The sequence below is a fragment of the Anopheles ziemanni genome, chromosome 3 (genome assembly GCF_943734765.1).
Source record: "Anopheles ziemanni chromosome 3, idAnoZiCoDA_A2_x.2, whole genome shotgun sequence".
NCBI lineage: Eukaryota > Metazoa > Arthropoda > Insecta > Diptera > Culicidae > Anopheles > Anopheles ziemanni.
The window spans coordinates 96052110-96073700 of NC_080706.1; the positions used below are offsets into that span (position 1 = coordinate 96052110).

The 21591-nt window shown below is 46.1% G+C and overlaps 3 protein-coding genes across 4 annotated transcripts in view; 1 reads left to right on the top strand and 2 right to left on the bottom strand.

The window, feature by feature from the left end:
- Positions 1-959: 959 nt before the first annotated feature.
- Positions 960-10460, bottom strand: LOC131289726 (clustered mitochondria protein homolog). Its single transcript, XM_058319029.1, has 6 exons — positions 10125-10460; positions 3218-6741; positions 3020-3145; positions 2732-2947; positions 2456-2664; positions 960-2381 (listed from the first exon to the last, which is right to left on the bottom strand). The coding sequence occupies exons 1-6, from the start codon at positions 10246-10248 to the stop codon at positions 2132-2134; spliced, it is 4449 nt and encodes a 1482-aa protein (XP_058175012.1). The 5' UTR covers positions 10249-10460; the 3' UTR covers positions 960-2131.
- A 178-nt stretch (positions 10461-10638) lies between these two features.
- On the top strand, positions 10639-11478 carry LOC131285942 (PRKR-interacting protein 1 homolog). The gene is made up of 2 exons (XM_058314796.1): positions 10639-10852; positions 10924-11478. The coding sequence occupies exons 1-2, from the start codon at positions 10736-10738 to the stop codon at positions 11476-11478; spliced, it is 672 nt and encodes a 223-aa protein (XP_058170779.1). The 5' UTR covers positions 10639-10735.
- A 3422-nt stretch (positions 11479-14900) lies between these two features.
- The window catches only part of LOC131289731 (lissencephaly-1 homolog), a 34137-nt gene continuing 27446 nt past the window's right edge, over positions 14901-21591 (bottom strand). For both annotated transcript variants that reach the window (XM_058319036.1, XM_058319037.1), the window contains exons 3-7: positions 16290-16747; positions 15889-16202; positions 15658-15813; positions 15389-15584; positions 14901-15320 (exon numbers count right to left, since the gene is read on the bottom strand). In XM_058319036.1, the coding sequence (XP_058175019.1) occupies positions 15247-15320; positions 15389-15584; positions 15658-15813; positions 15889-16202; positions 16290-16747 (1198 nt within the window). In that variant the 3' untranslated portion in view covers positions 14901-15246. The remainder of the gene's footprint in view (positions 15321-15388; positions 15585-15657; positions 15814-15888; positions 16203-16289; positions 16748-21591) is intronic.

The window sequence follows — 21591 nt, forward strand, 5'->3', positions numbered from 1 at the left end:
CGCAACAGTGGCCGTTTGGCGCTAGTCAAATATCGCAATCAATTAAAAAGATCAATTAGTTTTTCACCAAAGAAACTGCTTGAACATGTGATTTGAATGTTCCGGATCCGAGGATCCCATCTAAATTGTATCACCGTTGCACCAATGCTGATGAACACAGTTGCGCTGTTTACATCTTCCCTTCAATCTTTTCAAAATGACCGCTAGAAAATTAACAAATTACTACCACGTTTTGAAGATTTATTCGCATGATAAAAATTCGACTTGAACACCAACCTCTTCCCTTGGATGTTTCTGCAAATGAAATAAAATTGTCATCAGGTTTACGTTTCCATTCGGTCATAAACTCTTCGTACTCTACTTTGATAAGTTTATTGTTTTTGTTATTCGCTTTGTTCAATCGTTCTTCGTCTTGATTAGGATTCGTCCTCCTTCCCGAAAAAAAAACACTAGGAAGAAAAGCTGCCTGCTTTGCTTTAATCATTCTGCTCCCCATGGAGGTAGATCTCGGGGTGTGGTTGACTATTCGTCACAACACTTGTTGATATTATTCCGAAAAGATCTTTTCTTGATTAGACCGTTACTACTCTAGGACTCCTCCCGAACGTCTCTCCATTTGGCCAACAAATGTTACATATGCTCGAGATGTTATTGCTATTTACGATTCAATGATGGTTAATTTTTTCGCATCTCTCTAGTGTTTTTCGTGGACGCTTCATTCTATTCCTGTTTTGTCGTCTCTAGTTTGTTCACTGAATAAAATGGTGGATTGTGTTATGTACTAGATGACTGCCTACTAGCCCCCTCTCCCCCACTTTCCCGGTCCTTTTGGTTAAGCCTATTCCTAATATACCAAAAACTGAAAACGTCAAGATGAGAGTTAAAATATTATTGATTGCTTCTCCCAAGGGGATCATGTTCGACGCCACCGCACTGTTTTAACTCCTGGTTCGCCAACCAAATGTATGCATTTCGACGATTAATCACAAAAAGCCTAGCTAAACTCCTCGGAACACTTTCGTGACACAACACGTCCCTTATTGCGATAAGTTTATGCGCTTTTGACTACTTATTGCTTTTATAACTAAGATCTATTATGCGGTTTATGGTGGGGTGTATTATGTTGTGATTTGCGGTGCATTTTGTGATGTTTAGAACAACATTACTCTCGGTGTTGATTCTCCTTAAGTCGGGTTGTGGCATGTGGTTATTCCAAGCGAAAATGGTAGGGGTTTGGTTGCGTTCATTTTTGGTCACAAGGTTTGACTAGAGCGAAAACTCACGAACTAATTGTTAAATTTCTGGGCCACCAACGGTGCGCGTTTTTAGAGTTCTCTGTTGACTTCCTGGGGTATCTTGTAAGTTCGATCAGTTTTACTTGGCTTCGATTAGCATTAGTCCACCCATTCTTGGACACGTGTTTGCAGCTCATGCTTGGCATTTGTGAGGAACTTTAATAAACCAAATTTGTCTAAACAAACAAAACGAAATGTAAGCTACGCTCCACTGGGTTGTTTTTTATTTACCGTTTTGTGTGTGCTTTTGTTTCAATTCCTTGTGGCAAGTGGTAATTTTCAACAGCATTGCAGCTTGTGCTTCCTAAGGAAGGAATGAAGAAACGAACGTGAACCGCGGTATGGAAACCACCACGAAACCTATACCTATGTAAAGAGCAAAAGCAGCTGTGGCTACCGGATAATGATGCACTGATTACGGTGAGTCACACAGCAACTACAAACAAAAACCTATTCTACATTCACTAAATGCTACCTGACAAAGAGAAAAACTAAGGAAATGAGGAGGATTTACGATTAATTCATAGATGTTTGCGCTGAAAACTCGTCCGCGAAAACAGTTATTCACGTCAATGAGATAAACGAAGGCCGGTTCGTTCATGTAAGATAGGCAGGGTTGAATGTGATTATGCTTTCAGGGTGGGTAAATGAAGGGAAGCGGACAAAAAAGAGTTCAAATACGTAGTGTGCAGTAGAACATTGGGAAGGGCATATTCTGAACCATGGTAAATGATGCTCCTAACTTTTCCGACGCGGTTGAAAAATCCTTCCAACAATTAGGTGGTGCTTACACAAACCGTAATGATCAAGGGAACGGTAGCTAGGTGAATGTTGTTTCAGCTCGAAGATGTCGGCTCGGTGGCCTTCGAGGCAACCGGTTCCTTCTTATTCTGCTCCTCCCCTAGCTGCTGCTCTTCGAACGGAATACCGGCGGCAGTTTTCTGCATCGTTTCCATCAACATTTGATCGACCTCCTCCTGGTTTGCCTGTACCGTCGACGGCGATGAAGGAGCTGGCTGCTGGCTTTGGCCTGCCTCCTTTTGTCGCTTTTCGATTTCACTTTTGAAGTTGGCAATTTCTTTGGAACTGAAATCAAACATGAGAAACACGTGTCAATAGAACGTTCTTGTGGTACGGCGTTATGTACGCTGCCAACCTACCTAATTTGTACGAAAATTATGCCGTTAATTGCGTTCAGCATATCTAGCACCGAGCCCATCGACGGTGGTTGAATGTGAATCGGAGGAAGCCCAGTGCTCAGCAGCTTCCCGTTGGCACATATCATCTTCTTCTGCAACACGACGGCCTGCTGCGTCAGGTGACGAAGGCATTCGGACGATTCTTGTGTCTTTTCGTGCGTTTCTCCAAGCTGAAACAAATGAAGCAGAAAACCATAAGATTCCCATCCTGCGCGAGGAAATATGCTCTCCACTTACCTGCTGCTTGTATATGGCATATGTTTCCTTTTCGTTCACTAGTGCTGACCGGAAGTCACCCATACAGCTTTGTGTTCGTGCCACCAGATGGTAGCTGACGGCTACCTTAAGCGACTTTTCGCCATAGTAGCGGATGTTGAGGGTGAGGGCATGCTCCAGGAAGCGAAGCGACAGCTCATATTCACCGACAGCGTGCAGAATCAAGCTGATGTTGCTCTGCAAACAAGAAACACAGGAAAATACAAACGAATGTTTTTCGATCGCGGAATAATCATGTTGTTAACTTACATCCATCAGAGCGATGTCGGGATGATTCTCACCACATACGATCGTGGCCAGATATCGGGCACGATACAGCAACTTCAGTGCGGTACTGATTTGACTGTTGGCGAAACAGTATAATGCAAGGTGAGCCTGTGAAAAAAAGAAGAAGTTCGTTACTCTAAGCGCCTCTGCAGCACACCATTTTCCATGCTAATTTCTTACATATTCCGAAATTGTGTACGGATGATCGATACCGTTTACTCGTTCGCTCATCAACACGGCACGCTGCTGAATGGCCAAAGCCTCCTGAGGGTCACCCATGATGTAGCTGAGACGGGCCAACATGCGCAGGCACTGGGCGTTCTCCGGATGCATCGCGCCGTACACGTTGTTTAGCAAGTTCAGTGCCTCGCTGATCAAACCGTACCCGTCCTGGAAATAGCCCTGCTGGATCTTCGTTTGTCCCGTCGTGTAGAAGTTGTACGCATCCGTGGCCCTCGGGTTGATGTGCTTCACCACCGGGAACACGTTCACAATGTCCGCATCGGTGAAGGTCGGTTTGTTCTTCTGCTCGAAGTTGTACTCCTGCAGCATAATCTGGACGCCTACCTTGAGGCAGAACGCACGCAGAACACTGATCTTCTGCAGCTTGAAAGCACCGATCAGCGGTTCAATCGACTCGATCACTTGCTGTCCGCTGCCACTGGATTTGCCATCCGTCGAGGGGACCACCAGGTCATAGCCCCAGTATGATTTCAACTCCTGCCGAATCTGACCCCACAGCACCTTCGATGTGAGCGATTGCCACTCGTTATTGTCGGCCAGGGGCGCCTGGAAAATGGCCCTTCCACCGCCCACTCCAATTCCTCCCTTCCCACCTCGCCTGTTCACCTTGCCCTGCTTCTTGCCGCCGTACTTCGAACCGAATTCGTCCAGTGCACCATTTCCAGATCCGGAGGTATATCCGTTGGTGGAAACGGTGAGGAAACAGTTCAGAAAATGGCTTATGGCGGCCGCCATGCTCATCATGTCCGTTTGCTGCAAGTACGTGATGAAGATATGCTTCGCCGCGCGGACAATCAGCTCCGACACGGCGATCGTGTGCAAATATTCCAGCTGCCGGATCTTGGCCAGCAAGTCAACCACCTTGCCCAGATAGCGCACGTTAATGCCGCGACTGTGCAGCGACTCGGTGAGCGTCACTCCATCCATCGGCGCCGACGAATGGTCCAGGCATTCGTGCACGAAGCTCGGAATCTGATGCTTCACCAGGAACTCGGCCGCATCCTTCACCAGCTGCTTCTGCTTGCGCAGCGAATTGGCACCGGCTGGCTCATCAACGTGCCGGATACCGGGCGAGTAAACGTCGGGATTGAAGCGGACATCGAACTCGTACTCCTTCAGCGAACCGACTGCTTCGCAAGCGCGCTTCAACAGTTCCTTGCTTTCGTTCTTTTCTTCGCTAGAAATCAACGATTCGACGAGTTTCTTCGCCTCATCACTGTCCGCTTTCGGGATAACCGTAGGCACAGTCGATGGTTTCGCGGGTGCTTTCTCACCCGATTTCACCGGTTCCTCCTTTTTCTCTGACGAATCCGCCGCTTCGGCGGTTTGTGGCGCTTTCTCACCACCCTCCGGTTCTGGGGATTTCTTTTCCTCGGAAGACTTTACCGCTGCTGCAGCGGCAGCCGCTTGGGCAGCTTGTGCCTTTTGATCCTGCTTCTTCTTCACGCACTGCTGTAACTGTAGCGCCGCATGCTTCATGAACATCAGGTAGCGGTTCTCAACGAACGCCTCCAGCAATTCCTGGCGCAAGCAGCACAGCTTGTGCCGATGCTCGATCGGGAAACCCATCGATTGGCTCTCCTTACCGATCGCTTCCTCAGCGTCCGGTAGGGGCAGGAAATTTACATCCGGCGGGAAGGTGCGCAACAGGTCGAGGATGTAATGCCGGCCATCGTTACCGATGATACCCTTGCACTCCACCGACGAGCACAGCTCGATCGGTTCTTCCTTGTCGTTCAGCACGCTGTGGGGCAGAATTTTCAGATGCTTTCCGGCGCTGTTTAGCAGCTCGAGATACTTTGGATGCGATAGCACCGTCTTGCCGAAATCGATCGATCCGTACACAACCGACTGTTCCTGCTCGCGCTCGAGGATGCCCGGAATGATCGATTGCGCCGTCACGCGGTATCCACGGTAGTCGATAACGACCGTCCCGAGCGTGTAGAGGCCCTCCACGTCGACCGCACTGTACACGCGCACACCGTGCAAATCGTTGCGTGGTGCAACGAAGGCGGCCGCATCCCCGCCTAGCTCCTTGTAGTGGTCACGCACGTCAAAGCCGAGCGAGAAGAAAATATTGTTCCAGATGAACATCTGCATCTTGGCGTCCTCGCCCGGGTTGATTGCCATCACATTGCCATCGATCACGGCCATGGCGCCGCGCGTTGCCGCCGTCACAAAATCACTGTGCACCTTGAAGATTGCCCGCTCGCGCAACAAACGCTCCGGAAGGGTCGCCCGTGGGAGCTCCCGGGTCGTCTGCAGCTCCTCGTTCCAGTCACGCGTCTGCCCAGGGATGTGCTCTTCGTAGCCGAGTTTCGATGAGAACGTGTCCTCGGCACGGATGGCATCGATGGTGTGCTCTAGGGCCGGAGCCGTCCACGTGTACACCTGGTAGGGCGTTGTTACGCGCTCGAACGGATGCCGCTGGGTGCGCTTCTTTTGCATCTGCGCGAAGCAACGCCGGAAGGTGGGCGAAATCTGCGTCAACAAGTCGATCAGTGAGTGCGAAAGGTAGCAGGGATTGGCCGGCCGCGGATCAAACGCATCGTCCGTCGACTGGTTCACGTAGAACCCGCGAGGGCACGCGGAAATGTGGAATCGTGTATCCTCCATCGTCACCACGTACAAGTACATCAAATCTCCGTGCAGTTTTCGAGGCCCGGGCGGCGGATTCCAGGCCGATGTCGTGAGCACCTTTAGTGGCTGCGGCGTTCCCTTTTTCCCCGTCCCCGGTTGCAACGGCAACAGTGGACGTTCCTTCGCACCGGGCATGATAAAGTCCGGCGGCGTACAATCGACACTATCCTGGCGCAGCTTCTTCTTCTCCATAATATCCCCGGCGGTGATCGTGTTCAGGAAGGTCAACGAACTGCAGTCGACTCCATTGTACGCGTCGGCCGGATCAAGCGATTTCAACAGGTCGCGCACGTGGCGCACGTGAATGCGTGCCTCACGCATTGTGTACGGCTCCTCCACCACTCTAATCACGGAGCCCTCCTTCAGGCCCTCGATGTTCTTCAGCTCGGCAAAATTATCCAACGTAACGCCGTCGAGCTGCAGCGAAAAACAAGTTCGGTGGCATGTGTCCTCGCGGTCCATCAGCAGCTGATGAATTTCCTGCACCAGCTCCATACTCGATACCTGGATCGAGAGCGATTCCACGCCCGGGGACAATATCTGCACCGTAAAGCCGGTTTCCTGCATCAACTTCAACATTTCGTCCTCCGCGCTGGAAGCACCTTTGCCACCATCATCACCACTTTCGTTGCTGTTTGAACCTCCCCCACCACCTGCCACACCGGCATTTGCTTTACCTCCGTCGACCCCATTCGTCGCGGTCGAGGCAGGTTCCGATTCGTCCGCACTGATGTGACCATTCAGTCCATTCTCTCCTGCATGACCGTTCGCCACCGGTGGCGATTTGGCTTTTCCATTGTGTTTTCTGTTCTTGGAATTTCCTACAAAAGAAGATCGAAAATAATCAGCATTAAAAATCTTGAAAATTTGATCATTTTTTAAATGATTTTACTATTTTTAAATTCCAACTGTATATGACAGTTATAGTTACAGTTCACAAATCATCCGCCAAGTCATCGAACGATCAACAGATTTAAATGTACTACAACTCTTACGTAACACGGTAGTGATCACCATTCGACGCCGCGCTGTAAAGCAGACAGTTACCGTTCCAACAAGATTTTCGTCACACGATGCCAAGGAACAAAGTTGGCTTTGGCTGATGATGGGATAAAAATAGGTCCACCGAAAATCGGTGTACAATGAACGAACGCAAAGCCATCTGAGTGTACTTTTCATTCCATCTTCGTTCAACTCACGAAAGGCAACATTTTATCATCTCCGTCATTACCGCCGTTTAGATGCATCATGTGCAGTGCCGCGTTTCATTGGATTCATTCAAATTCTTTCATGGGCAGCCGAACCCAAGCTGCATCCGTGAATACTGCCATCGGTGCGTGCATTGGGAGCAGACCTTGAACTTTAAGCATAGGCCAGTTTTCATCTAATTCAAACCCGTGTTTAGCATTCGCTGAACCATAAATTAGATTGATTGTCTTACCGCTTCACAATTCAAATATTTCATCTGTTGACGCTTTAACTTTCTTTAGAGAAGGAATGTTTTTATACATAATAAACGCTTTCACAAAGCATAGAAGTCATTTGCATGGCAATCACACCTTGTGGCGCCTTTCTCAATTGGAGCTACATGGACTACAAATAAGTGCAACCCACGAAAAGGTAATTGTTTTGAATAATATACAATTTTGCTAGTAAACTAGCTTGGAGAGTCTGATAGACAAAGCCACTTTCTATGCCATACTAGTTCGGGAATCCCATATTAGGAAGACGACTGTACGTATGGGTAGAATAGAGACAGTTTATTTTTGGATATACCCGTCCTTTTAAGCTATTCTGGGACATGCATTGACGGCTTGGGAGTCTTCTATCTTAAAAAATAATCCTCGTTGGCACCATGTCACTTGAAATAGATCACACAAAAACGTCCCTTTTTCTGTGGTTCTGTGTTATGTGTAGAATAGCTAAAATAGCAAAACAGAGCTTCCAACATATTCAACTGAATTTTGAAATATTATCATGCAAAATTGTGAGACAACGTCTTTATTTTAAGAGTTGTTGGCGACCTTTAAGGTTTACCATCGGCATCCCTTTCTAGGTAGGAAGTACACGAAAAGAGAGTACACAATGGTTAATGTACTGACGGCGCTTTCAGCACACAGGAATCTTTGCTTGACATGTCGCCTCCAAGACAAACAGAAGACGAGACGGCGAAATCTTAAGACATGTAGACGGTTGATTGCAAATGCAAATGCAACGACCTGAGTGCATCGTCCGGATGAACTGTCTTCCGATGCACTTTTGTACCTTTTTCGAACAAAATTATGTCTTTGGAAGAAATAAAGCAAAGAATGCAAGTCTGGGTAAATAGTTGTTTGCAGATGTGATGGATTTGGATGTCATAACATCCTACTTCAAACCCTTTCCGGGGCGGAGTTTAACCTGAGCATAGGCCCCCGACAGTGGCCACTCAAGAAGCAAGTGGCGGTTGAGTTGATAGCGTTCAGACATGTGCCCTAGTTGAATCTGTTGCCACATGGGGACCATCTTCACACACAACCAGCGGGGTAGCGCCTATCGCACATGCACCATGACAACGCCACTTCTCACCGGACTGTGATGGTTGTCAATTTGGCCTTCTGCTCTATTTGTTCCGTGCATTACACATTCATCATCTTACTAGACTTCATTTCCGTACCCATCGTACGCTGGATCGTTTAAAGCTGATAAGGAACACACTACCGTTGCTCCTGGGGGGACACAGTTAGACCCTTCATCTTACTTCTCGTGAACCGGGTTTGTTGGTAGATAAAATTATCATTACCACTTGAAAAATGTCGTCAGAAACAGGGTCAAAGTTCCCAACGCAATGACTCGTCTTCGGCAAAGGCTGGTTGTATTTCTTGCCTGCCTACAAAAAGAATGGAATACAAATCGTTGTTATGAAGTAAAATAAAACATTAATACGTGTTTTGCGTTTAAATCAATGTGTAACTCATCGTCGCTCCTCTATAATCAGTTGTTGCCCATGGTAGCTTAATCAAGCGATAACGAGTGTTCCAGCCGGTCAAAACTTTTAAAAGCCGGCCCGTAACTTATCACTTTTATTTACATTTCCCTTTCGCAATGTATCTGTTAGCTAAGCTTCAACGATTCAACTTCCTCGCTTGAAAGACCTACATCGTTTACGAGGCCGGTCTAACCTATGTTTAAATTTGTGACAATATTGCCACGGGAGATAATTCGACAGCCTGTGGGGTGCAAGCACCGTTGACAGCATGGGCCAGCATGCCAGCACATTACAACACCACCCCGTGAGAGAAATTAACCGAAGCTCTCCGGAAGGTGAAAAATCCTGCCTGCAGTCACATGGTTATGATCGCATCCCCCACTGCACGAGGTGTTGTTTTCTAGTTTATGCTGATTCCGCATTCTTCATAAATCTCTTGCTTTGCCGGCTCCGCGAACTCTTTTCCGACACGACTAAGTATTGCATCATTCTTCGTACATCAAGCAGATTCGTCTGTTTTTGCTAAAAAAGAAAACTGTGCTGCGAATATGTTATAGTTCTGTTACAGGAAAATAAACTCGTTATTCTTAAACTTATGTTTTGTTTTATGTTTTCTCTCACTTTTGGGGTTTGCGCTCTCCTGCTGTGGAACCGTGAGATGCGCGATCTTCTCTCATTGTCGTTTCTATGCTAGTTTGTCTTGCAAACCGCGTTTGTATGCTCCTGCCGTTAATCTTTGCCCAATAATTCAGAGCGTTGCGTAGTTTTTAGTAATTTTGTTCAATTCTTTACTTATAGAACTATATCCGGAACGATCAATATCCTAGTTGCAAAACGACAGAATGTCATTCCGGCGCATGGCGCCTTGAAGGACAGATGATTAGCACATAAACTTCCAGAAGAGCATGAGGACTTCCTCCAGCATATTGCATTCGAAAGGCAGAGACAGACGGCCGTCTACTACTGCTTTGTAGCCGTTGAATCGGCGGCCGCGAGTTGCTTCTCTCCGTCCGTCAGATGGAGCCCATGTAATTACGTAACTGATTATATGACTACGCTGAGTGAAACTAAGTTTTTCTTCGTGCACGCGGTTTACCATGCGTTTGGAAACTTATCTACCGGCATCGACGAACTGTTCAACTAAGAACATAATAAACATAGTTTAATAGTCCTCGAACTATTTGAGGCTTCTGAAAAATTGCCAGTTACGACAGCTTGCGTAAAGTCGAAGCTAACCTTTCTTTTTCCCAGCGGTCTCCGCTCCAGCACCGGTCGATGTTGTTGAGGCACTTCCGTCTAAGCCTACTGAAACTTCTACACTCCCGGCAGTAGATTGCACATTTTCGGTTTCCAGAGCCATTTGCACTCTCGTCCGCACCTGCTGCCGCCTGTTTTTCGCAAAATCACACTATTTTCCCGTTGAGCACCACGTTCGGTTTAATGGACTCCGTCGTACTTTCTACACACCAGAGCACACTACTAACATTCGACGAGGCCACAGGAACACAAGAGTCCAGTCTGCAGTCCACTAAGGAAGTAAGTATCCGGCTTTTCCGACGTACCGTCCACGTTCCGTACCGGACCGATGCAAAGGCACACTACGAGCAGCACACCCTTTCGCTCAGGAACAGAAAATCGAACTGTCAACGGCATGCTGCTTCACATGACATCACGAGAAAGAGACCGTGGTAGTTACTCATAGTGGGAACGAGAAAACACGATTGTTTCAAAACTGCTGTCAAACGCAATCGCTGGATAAGCAGATATTTTCCTCGGTATGTAAACAAACAGCTACGGAACAGAATATTTGCAGTATTTTCGCGGTGATCAATAATCCATCCCAAACCATGGAGATACGCAACGAAGTCAAACCATCGGGCAAAGAAGTCGAGAAGAAAAAATTTGTTGTTCGCAATGCAGCAGATGTACAAAGAGCAAAGTTGGAGAAGCTCATGAAGAACCCGGTAAGAAAGTCGGCAATCCTCTTGACCCAAACAATCCGAGATCGTTGACCAACTATTTTCTTTACTTTTAGGACAAACCAGTGATCATACCAGGACCTGCAAAGAACCGTGATTTTTCTAATGCTATTCCCTCGTTTGTCCGCAATGTTATGGGCTCTAGTGCCGGTGCAGGTTCCGGAGAGTTTCATGTGTACCGCCATCTGCGACGCAAGGAATATGCTCGCCAGAAGCAAATACAGGAGAAAAGCCGCGCCGAGCAGCTAGATGATGCATTCCAGGAGAAGCTGGAGCAAAATAAGCAACTGGCGGAAGAGCGCACGGCGAAAAAGCGAGCGAAACGATTGAAAAAGAAAGCTAAGCAAAAGGCAAATGGCAACAAAAAACCAAAACTGACCCAATCCGAAGAACCTTCATCTTCATCAGAAAGTGAAGATGCGGCGGATGGGACAAACGACGATAATGAAGGGGGCGATGCAGAATCGCGGCAAGAGTCAGTAGAGCAAGTAAAGGAAACCAAACAGAACAGTGGCGATGACGAACCAAGTCACCAAGATGCTGAAACCCCATCAAAGACGCCAGAAGTATGTAAGAAAGACGATGCAAACCAATCTCCAAATCGAAATTGAATTCGTACAAACAGTCGGCATGCTGAGATCTTAAGAAAATAGTCCATTGTGAAAGCCTAAACATTCTAGAGAAAGTATGGAAACAGCCAAATTCTTTCGATAGGATGAAAAAGGCGATTCTTGTTCTAATGCCGGGAAAACGAATTTTCCCCAATAGTAGGAAAATACTGTGAACATCAACATTGAAATGATTTCTAAATAAAACATTTTAACTGTAACGCTTATCAGGATTCCACAGTTTCTTGATACGGTGTTTTTCAGGAGCAGTTTGTTGTATTTCTTATTCCAATATTTTAACTTAAGCAACAAGCATTAGCATATCCTATCCCTTGTCTGCTTTTAGTTCCTCCCTCTAAAGGGCTAACCTAAACCTCCCTTTACCACTAAACAAACAGTGTCAAGACTACGCTGAAGTCGAGTGAAAATAAAATAAAGTATCGATCTGATTCTTCCCTTGTACACGCGCTATTTTGAAACGCTTTCGATTGATAATATCATCATTCTGCACGAAATAAAAAGAAACCAAAAGTGTGAAAAAGAAAATAATAAAACTTTAAATATATTTGCACTCTCATCTTACGTTCACTGTCAATGTATTAATATATATTTCCTTCAAATTATAATCCCGTTTCATTTGCTTTCACATAACGCACAGTTTGTTTTTCTTTGCTGTCCACTTCATTTCCAACATATCATTTTCCTCTGTTCTTTTCCCTACTCTCTTGCTTTTCTTCTTTTGCTCGAATTCAAGTCAATTCATTAGCAACTCACTTTTAAAAGCTAGAAAAGATGTTTTCCAGTTTCGTCGTTGGTGATTATAAATTCTATTTACCGCAGGCAAATAAAACCAAATCATGTCCGTTGCCTACGCTTTCAGAAGACAACAAACTCCGACGCATTTAATCTTCCAACCAACACTTTCATTCTTTGCAAATATCCTCCGAAAGTTAACCGATCTTTGTCGTATCTTAACCACACGTAAGAGGAAGATAATTTGCCTTTTTTTTATTCTTCTATTCCAGGCAACAACTGTGTTTTCGAACACATCTATTACACTGTTTTATGCTGGTATTGAGCGTTCTTGCCTAATCTTTTCAGGGTCTTGCAACATCCTGATTTAACACACTTGAGTGTCGTTGCTCCTAGAAGTAGTTTGCAACGGTGGCAATATTTCGTAGTAGTTATAATAGGTAATAATAATAGTAGTTTTAGCAGTTTTAACTGTTATTTGTTTGCTGCTATGTTCGCGTATCTCCATCATTCGATTAATTGTTTTGCAGTTGCTTCGTAATGGTGTAGGGGTATGTTAATTGGGGCATAAGAAATAGTTTAATAATTTAAATAGAATGAAACAATTGCACACACTCGCACATTCCCGCATGCATCCTACTCCCACAACAGCGCGCCTGGGATTCCTAGCCCCAGTCCCAAAGATTTGACCAGATGGGGATATATCCAACTTCGCCAAGTTTTTGTATGTTCTTGCTCCGTTGTTTTAGCTCAATCATCCATAGTGCAGCAGCATCCACGTTAAGATGTTCTAACGAGCTACTGTCGATCTTGAGGTTCACCGTGGGGATGCGCTTTGGAGATGGTGTATGCAGTTCAGTGTTATGCTTGTGCTGTAACAAAGTATTTACATTATGGACTGTTTGGTTGTCTGTGTATATTCGTAGTCGATTTGTTCCTTTCCAACAGGCTCCTTCCGTTAGTCTATAAGGATGACATTTTGTAGAAGCCCGGAACGAGAGGACTCGGTGCAACGTTATTCTACCTTATCCTAACCAATTGGATCATGTCCACATTAAAACATACTAACTATTTCTACTATTCGCACTATGTACAAACAGCATCTTGACAAAACAAGCAATTCATTCATAGATGAGCACCGAGATGATGATCAAAGTCCTCCTCCCGGGGAATCGCTCATGGAGGGAGGGATCTTTTTTTTAGGTCATTAGTTCACATGTTTCATTACTAGACTTCTAAGGACACGTTAACAGAACAAGAAGTTTTATATGGTCCTTTAAGGCTCGACAATTCGGATTGATTTATAAATAGAAATAGCATTCTTTCCAGTAAAAAACGAAAACTAAAATGTCTACCAAACAGAAGTGAAATGAAACACGTACACTTTACACGTTTGGTGTTTGGTTTTTTCTCTCTAACGTTACTCTGTTTCGTTAAATTCACTGAAGCGTTTGAGGACAAAACACGTAAGCAAAATATTAGATTACGGTAACCACTGTCCTTTAAAGTTTTTGACAACTATACTTTATGTGCATAAGCAACGAATTGTTTGTACAATTTCAATACGCAAAAGCTGTTGTAAGGAATTTATTCGTGGCATATGATACTCTACCATCCACGCATCTTTGTCAAGCGGCAATCAGTAATGCCTTACTGGGAGAAAGGGGGGATTTGTTCAGCCGAAAGGGACAATTTTCATGGCTCAAAATATCCGTACAGGTCCATCATGTAAAACAATGCACAACACGCGAACATTTTCACCGACTGACTGTGTACACAATATCCTCGCACTTTTTACCATTGACGGAGAAGAATCGATGAGCGGTCAAACCAGAGGTGGTCGGTTCACGAAGATGGTATTCGTTTTTGGGGTAGCGGAGCACTTGCGGTTATTTAGCGGGGTGGCACAGTTTCAATTTGACTTAGCGTGTCGCACGCTCACTAATCGATTCCATTTTCACAAAATTCCCTTCATTATCTGATGTTGCACTCCTCGATACGATTTACAAGTTTCGATCGATTTAGACTGTTTTCGATAGCTTTAATTGTAAGAATATTGTTATGTAATATCTGCCATTCGCCTTTTCCACACACACACACACCAAATGATCGACAAAATTCCGTTTTATCAACACAACTCTATCCTCTTATCATTTTTTTTCGTTTCCATCCTACCTTCTTCTGTTACTGGGCTGTTTCAGCTCTTGTGGATCACGTTTCGCTCGCTTTTCTTATGCTGTTCCTACGAGGAGTGAAAGTGGAAAAGATGTAAATTCTATCATATAATCTGCACTATTTTTGCAATGGCTCTGCTTCTTTCACATTTCACTCACTTTCTCGCCTTCAGATGTTCCTCGTTTTTAACGTTTCACAATTGCCTCTTTCAGAAATTTTAACCCATCGTCGCATATGGTAAATCTATGTTGCTAATAATTATATTGTATTTATGTGTATGTGTGTTTTGTGTACTCCTACGTGTGAGTCCATTAGCATAAGGTTTTGTATGAATTTTAGGTTGAGTAACAAACTGCAAACATATTGGGACAAAAGTTCATCAATCAGCGGACCCAGAAATTCCACGTTCAATATCGCGCCCCCGATAGGAAAATTAGTAACATTCCACACACCTTTGTCGATTCTCTCCGTCGACTTTTTGTTTTCAACTCTGTAGGATCATTTTGAGTAAAATGTGAAAATGAAAATGAACTAATATATCGAACTAAAAAGATCCCTCTCTCCTGAAACATCCTTTTCTTATTCACCTGCCGTTATATGCAAGAACACAACATTATCCTCTCAACATACATCCCTTCACCTAATCTCATCCAACTTGTCCATCATCGAACATAGTTGATATTGACCGAGAGGAGGGTGGTCACGCCATCTCCCGCGCTATTGTCTTGCCTTGCTTTGTCGAAGAGCGAACATAAAAAGGGGGCGTTATTGGGCCGCGTGCGCACTACACCCACAACAAACCAAGCTGCCACAAGATGCCGGAGACTGCCCGCTGAGGCTGACTTAGCGACATTCCCACACTTTGACCGTCGTGTCCACACTGCCGGATATGACGTAAGGATGGGATTTATGCATATCTGCAATGAAACGAGACATATGAATGCCAAAAGGTCATAGATAAGGATTAATCGATTCAAAAGCCTACCCAATGATGTACAGAAATGTGAGTGAGCATAGAGCGTTTTCATGCAACGCTTGTTGCGTAGATCCCAGATGCGTAGCGTTTTGTCATCGCTTGCTGAAACCATGTACTTGCCCCCGGGATGGAACACGATACCACGCACCCAATTGTCGTGGCCGGCCAGCGTAAATAGGCACAGTCCGGAGCTGACGTCCCAAATCTAAGTGAAACATCAAAGAAACAATTCGATCAGTATCAGACGAATCTTTTCTTACGCATTACACTTTACCTACCCTTATGGTTTTATCTCGTGATCCCGATGCCAGGAATGGGCCCTGATGTGCGCCTTTCTTGTTGTCTGCTCCGGCTGCCTCATTTATTGCCGCTGCTGCCGATTCCGGAGCCCAGGCGATACATTCTACCGTATTTTCGTGTTCTCTTAGCTCCGCCTGCGTTGAAAAAAGGCATGCATTAGCCAAATAGTTTTAGTACTTAACATTACAACATTAATGATTTGTCCATACCTTGCATTCCTTTGAATTCGTCTGCCAAATGCGGACTGAGTGATCGTTCGAGCATGATGCCATCAACGAACCGTCCACATTAACTCGCACCATGCGTACCCACTCCCGGTGGCCGGTGAACGTTTTGACGCAATACCCGGTGGCCACCTCCCACATCTTGATCGTTTTGTCACGGGACGCTGACAGCAAAAAGTCACCTGCCGGCACGAACGATACCGACGATACGTTGTGGTCGTGTCCGTGCATTGTCTTCACGCACTCGTAAGTCTGCTGGAAATCCCACAGCTTGATCGATAAATCTGAGCTACAGGAGGCTGTGGGGGAAGAAAACATGTCAGTTGTATTAATGCCGCACACACTGCGCTTTCGCTGGCTTGCTGTGTTGATGGATGGTTTCTTACCGAGAAGCTTTCCTTGTGAGTCAAATGCAAGATCCTGTACCGAGTCGGTGTGACCCTTCAGTGTGCGCTCGTATTCGCCCGTCTCAAAGTCCCACACCTTTATTGTAGCGTCCTCGGACGCCGACACCATCATACTGAATACGGGATGAAACACGACGCGGGTCACTGTGGCCCGGTGTCCGGCGAGCGCAAACTTTTCCGGCGGCCGCGGAATCCAGTCGCTCGGTGTGCGCTTTGCCTTCGTTGGTGCACCCTCGATCACTTCCTTCTCCGCCTCGGACAACTTCGCCTCCAACTCCATCACCTTCTTCTGCAGCCGGATGACGGAGGTCCACTTTTTCTCAAGCAACCCACCATACTTGCGCTCGATTTCGTTCGGCATGTCCGCCTCCTTCCGGAATGCTTCCAGTGCGTCTGTGTATCCATTGCTTCCAAGATAATCGGCAATCGCTTGGTTACTGTCGAAAGTATGAATAATATTAACGATATTAGTATGTTTCAGTTGAAGCATATTTTAGTTTAAAGATAACATTCCAAATAGGGGTTTGAATGGATGGACCTATGATTAACATTTAGCAGCAAACCAACACAAAGGCCACCAGGGATAAGCAAAGATTGATTTCGTCCCTAACCTTCCGAGCAGCCTTAAAACGTGAAGTCTACATCCAAACGGAATGTTAACCCTGGCAAACTTTGTACTCTAGCAACTCTGCGCTATCATGGTATGATACAAATCACCATTTCATACAGAAGGCCATGCACGCATCCGATCATCATCACCACAAAGGTGGGCTTCCTTCACACTGCTAGTAACTGTAAACTAAGCGCCGTCGGGTGCAGAAAAAAGGGGACAAAAAATTCAACAAAACATGAACAATAATTAATCATTTTCTCATTCGGAACAAAATAGAGCGAACGCGCCCGTTCCACGGAGTTTCACGGTCAGCCGGAGTGAAGACGATGAAAAACAAAACTTTAACAATGTGATTCGCAAATCGACAATGATTTCCTTTCGATTAATCAACAATGTGGATCTTCTCGTATGGCATGCTGCTTTCATAAATCCCTAGAAAACCATGCAGTGCCATAGCAACGAAAAAGTAATCCTGGCACGGGGTTGCTTAAAACCGAAAGACTTTTCGTTGCTATGGAGACTCATGTCCGTTCCTATTGAGCCTTTTACTTGTAGCTATAGATTTGTAACTAAAGCACGCATCCATTGCCACCTGTCGAGCCAGCCCAGACATCCTAAAATCTTCCGCCTTTAATCGAAATACGAAATGAGCGACTTGTATAGTCATGCTTCGTTAGCCTGGATGATGTTTTTCGATCGAGCCCAATGTCGTAGTTTGTATAACAATTTTAATCATAGAGTTGATAGAAAAGAGAAGTCGATTTGCTTTCGGTGGTGTCTCAGCAAAAACCCACGACCGTGTAAGATCGAATCGCCCGTTCCTTCCTCGTCTGCCCGCCAGACAGACAGTCGCGGGGGGCTCAATGAAAAAAAGGCGCCACCGCTAAAGCGTTTAAAATCGAACAGAACATTCGAGCAGAGGTGAAAACCCGCTGCGGCGAGAAGCAGACGGACTAATTCTACGCCGAAATGAATGCATTTTCATTATCTCCGTATAAATCTGCGTCCTCAGAATTAACACACAGCCGAAGGACGCGCGAACGTAAAACCAGTGGCGGAAAAATCGGCGTCAAAGAAAAAGGCCGCACAAGGCGGGTGCCGTTACGATTTCAATTTCCACGTGGTGTTCGTTCCTCGCTTCGACGAGCATGATGAATTGAGCGACAAGGAAACTGTAGGCACAGAATGTAATCCGAGTTCGTCGTGTGGTATATCTAGCAACCAACGCCGCCGCGCCCTTTAGTTCCATTAGTTCTAGAAGAAACGGGGGCATTCGATTTTCAGGAAATGGCCATACATTAAATATCACTAGCTTCACTCGTCGACTTGTGATGATGGTCTTCTATGGCGAAACGGATGTTATGCTTTTCATTAAACCATGTTGCTAACATCCTCTCTCTCCAACGTGATTGATCGTCTACGAGATTGGCTTTTTTCGCACGATGCAGCAATCAATCCACCCAGAATCGTTCTACCATGAGACCCCGAACGTGGGGATCGAGCAGAGATTAGTTTCAAAACATGTTGCACCTCAATCGCGATTACTGTTCATCAATTTCCGATACCGATACATCATAAAAGTTGCGATACACCGATCCGCCTCCTCCCGCGAACCAAACACCTTAAACTGAACGGTAATCGAACAAAATGGCACATTAGTCACTTAACAATCCACGGCTTGAACAACGACAAAGCTCCAGAGGAAAGGAACCAGTGCAATTCAACGATGGTGTAAAAGAATCCGCTGGACCACTTCCATTGCGTCAAAGATACTGTTCTCTACTGGCGAAACTAAAACACCACCAGCTTCTGGGTTCTCGGAACGGAGGTTCCACTCTCCTCTCCAAGACGAATTTGTTCGGTTCGGTTTATCACCGCCTTCGCTGCACCTCCGCGCGCAGGCAGATCTCGATCAGTAACGATCCAGTTGTGAATGGCTGTAGAAAATTACTGAAAAGTATCCCCCCAGCAAGTGCTCCACTGTCGGTCAGATCCGTTCAAGCTTCAAGATTGCCAACACAAGTGGAACCAATTTGAACCCCGAGAACGGAACGGATTGTAAGTACCATCGGAAGGCGGGGGGATGGTTCCATCCGCTACCTCCAACTTCAATGAACTGTGTTTAAAGCGCACTTGATCCGATGAACCAGGAACCACCCCCGATTGGGGTGGTAATGGTGTTGCGCACTTGATTATCAGTGCCGTTTCCTTAGGGTTTTGAGTTTGATAAATCACTCCGCGTTCCGATCGTTCGTTCACTTGAATGGCGTGTTAAATTATTAACCAACAGATTTTCAACAATCACCTAAACCCAAGCCACGACCTTCCACCTAAAGCAACCGGTCAGAACACTTCGGCTGAAGTTGGGTAAATTATTTAAAACAGCATCATAATCGACCGACCGACCTAAGGATCGTGATCGACGATCGAGATCAATCCAACTATCATCAGCTCTGGACGAGGGGGTCGGGTTTCGAAAGTGATCGCACGAGAACGCCCACCATTTCACGCCAAAGGGCCCCGCCGCGCGCTTCTTGTGTTCTCCGGACAAGTCTTCAATCTTCGAGTCATTGAACCGTCGTTTACGGCGACGCAATCTACCGCCAATTCATTCGCGATCGCGACATAATCACATACCGATACCAGCAGGGAGAGTATTCACCAGCGAGTTATCACCGGATCGTTGAACCTCTCACCGAAGGTAGTTTTGCATCGGTCCGACCTTGGAGGGCCTCTAGGATTCCACCCCAACCAGAACCACCAACGACCTAACCTGCCTAGCCTGCGTTGCCGCAGACGCAGAGCGATTAGAGCTTGGGCCTTGTCTTAGTAGAGTCGCGGGAATTCTCTAAGTGAACGGTTCCAAATCGGTGCATTGCGCCGAGGACTACCACTTGCCACAAACGGCCACGTTTAAAAACACTCGCTGGAGACTCGTTTTCTTCTCCGCCAGAGCCGAAAGGGAGTGAGAGAGGTTCCGCCGCACATGTTGCAACATGCCATATTTCAATTCCACCGTTTTCCATCCCGAGCGCAAAGGTTAGACCGCGCGCGCGCAGTGTGTCTCTGCGTTCGCACAAGAACCAGAAACTGGAAAAGGAAAAAAAAACACCACACCAAACAAGAAGCCTGCCTACGAACGCGGGAATGCTGCTGGTGTACGGTCCAGTCACGAAAAACTCACGAGCCCTAGCGAGCTCCGGCCACTTTTCTCCGCCGCCGCTGGCCGCTCCCCCCTTCCATCGGAGAAGCAGATAAAGAAGTCGCCGTACGAAACGGTTCGTCCGGGTGAACTTCTACGTTTAAACCCACCCGCGGCAGACAGAGAACTTGAACGTTAAAAGTCGCGCGAAAATCAAACAAGTTTTCCGCCGTTGACCGACAAAAGTGCAACGGCGACGGCACCCCGAGAGACATTGGCGACGCGGCTGGCGACTAATGCTCGGTTGGTTCTGGTGCTGCTGCTGCTGGCTTTTACACCATGGTAATTGCGACTCTTTTTTCTTAGGTTCGCGTAACTAGCGACCTTGACGAAGAAGGGATTTAGAGCAATTGAACTCCATTAGGTGAAAACCACATGTGTGTGCGGTCTCGTCGGAGGTGACTAAAACATTGGCTCATTAATCTTCCCAAGTGGTTGCTTCCTTCCTATGCACCAACCAACCAGAAGGATTACGAAAACTCGCCCAAAACACGAAAAAGGAAGTGGAGTAAAAGCAACCATTTTCTTGAATGACATAAACGGAACGGTGGCGTGTAGTATCGGTACAACATCGATACACTTTATCGACGACCGAACCCCGCTCTCGTTCCCTTTTTCGGTATCTATTGCGGAAACAATCTTTGAAATACCTGTAGAGGGGATATATGCCCTCAAGAAGGAAACTTGAGGTAGCACATAGAATGGGTGTAGCATAGTGGTTCTTCGGAGGTCTAGTGGTCGTCAAGCGCCAAAGTGCTGCAACCAGTTCCAAACCAAACGACTGGACACACTTTACACTGAGCGGAGGAATTCGGTGTCAATTGGCAGTTGGCTGGTGAAGCAATCGTTCTTGAGAAAACCTCCCACCTTTTTCTGAAGGCGACCTCCCCCCCGATGCATCTGGCCAACATAAACCATTGGGAGTTCATTTAGGACGTTCTTTGGATCTATTTATCATTATTTTGCGTTTCACGGTAATTAAAGGGCTGAATAACACGTTGAGTATTGAAGTTTCTCATCAGCAGAATGATAAAAAAAAACTCTTAAACGAAAGACTCTAAGTGACGAACCCTTAGTATACTATTTACATTTATGTTCTGTCAAAAGTAGTACACATTCGAAGCAGTAGGAAAAAGGCTTCCACAAAATAATCCTTCTCCATTTGGTGTCTTCTGCAGCGGATTGATTGCAAAACCTCACCCAATGCTTGAGTAGAAAATGGCTGGCGCCCCCATCAATCTTAAAAAAAACCTACAAAAACACACACATGCACCTCTCATCTGGTCGCAAACCACCGTTCCGATACTTTGGGTGGTTAACCGCGAAAAGGAACTGGTTATACTGCGCCCACCGGGGGGGAGGTTCTTCTCCAACACCCTGGTTTGCATCTCCCGATCTCCGCGAGATCGTTCTACCAGATGCACTTCTGAGTGCTACTGCTTGCAACCAAATGTACTGCTAGTGCT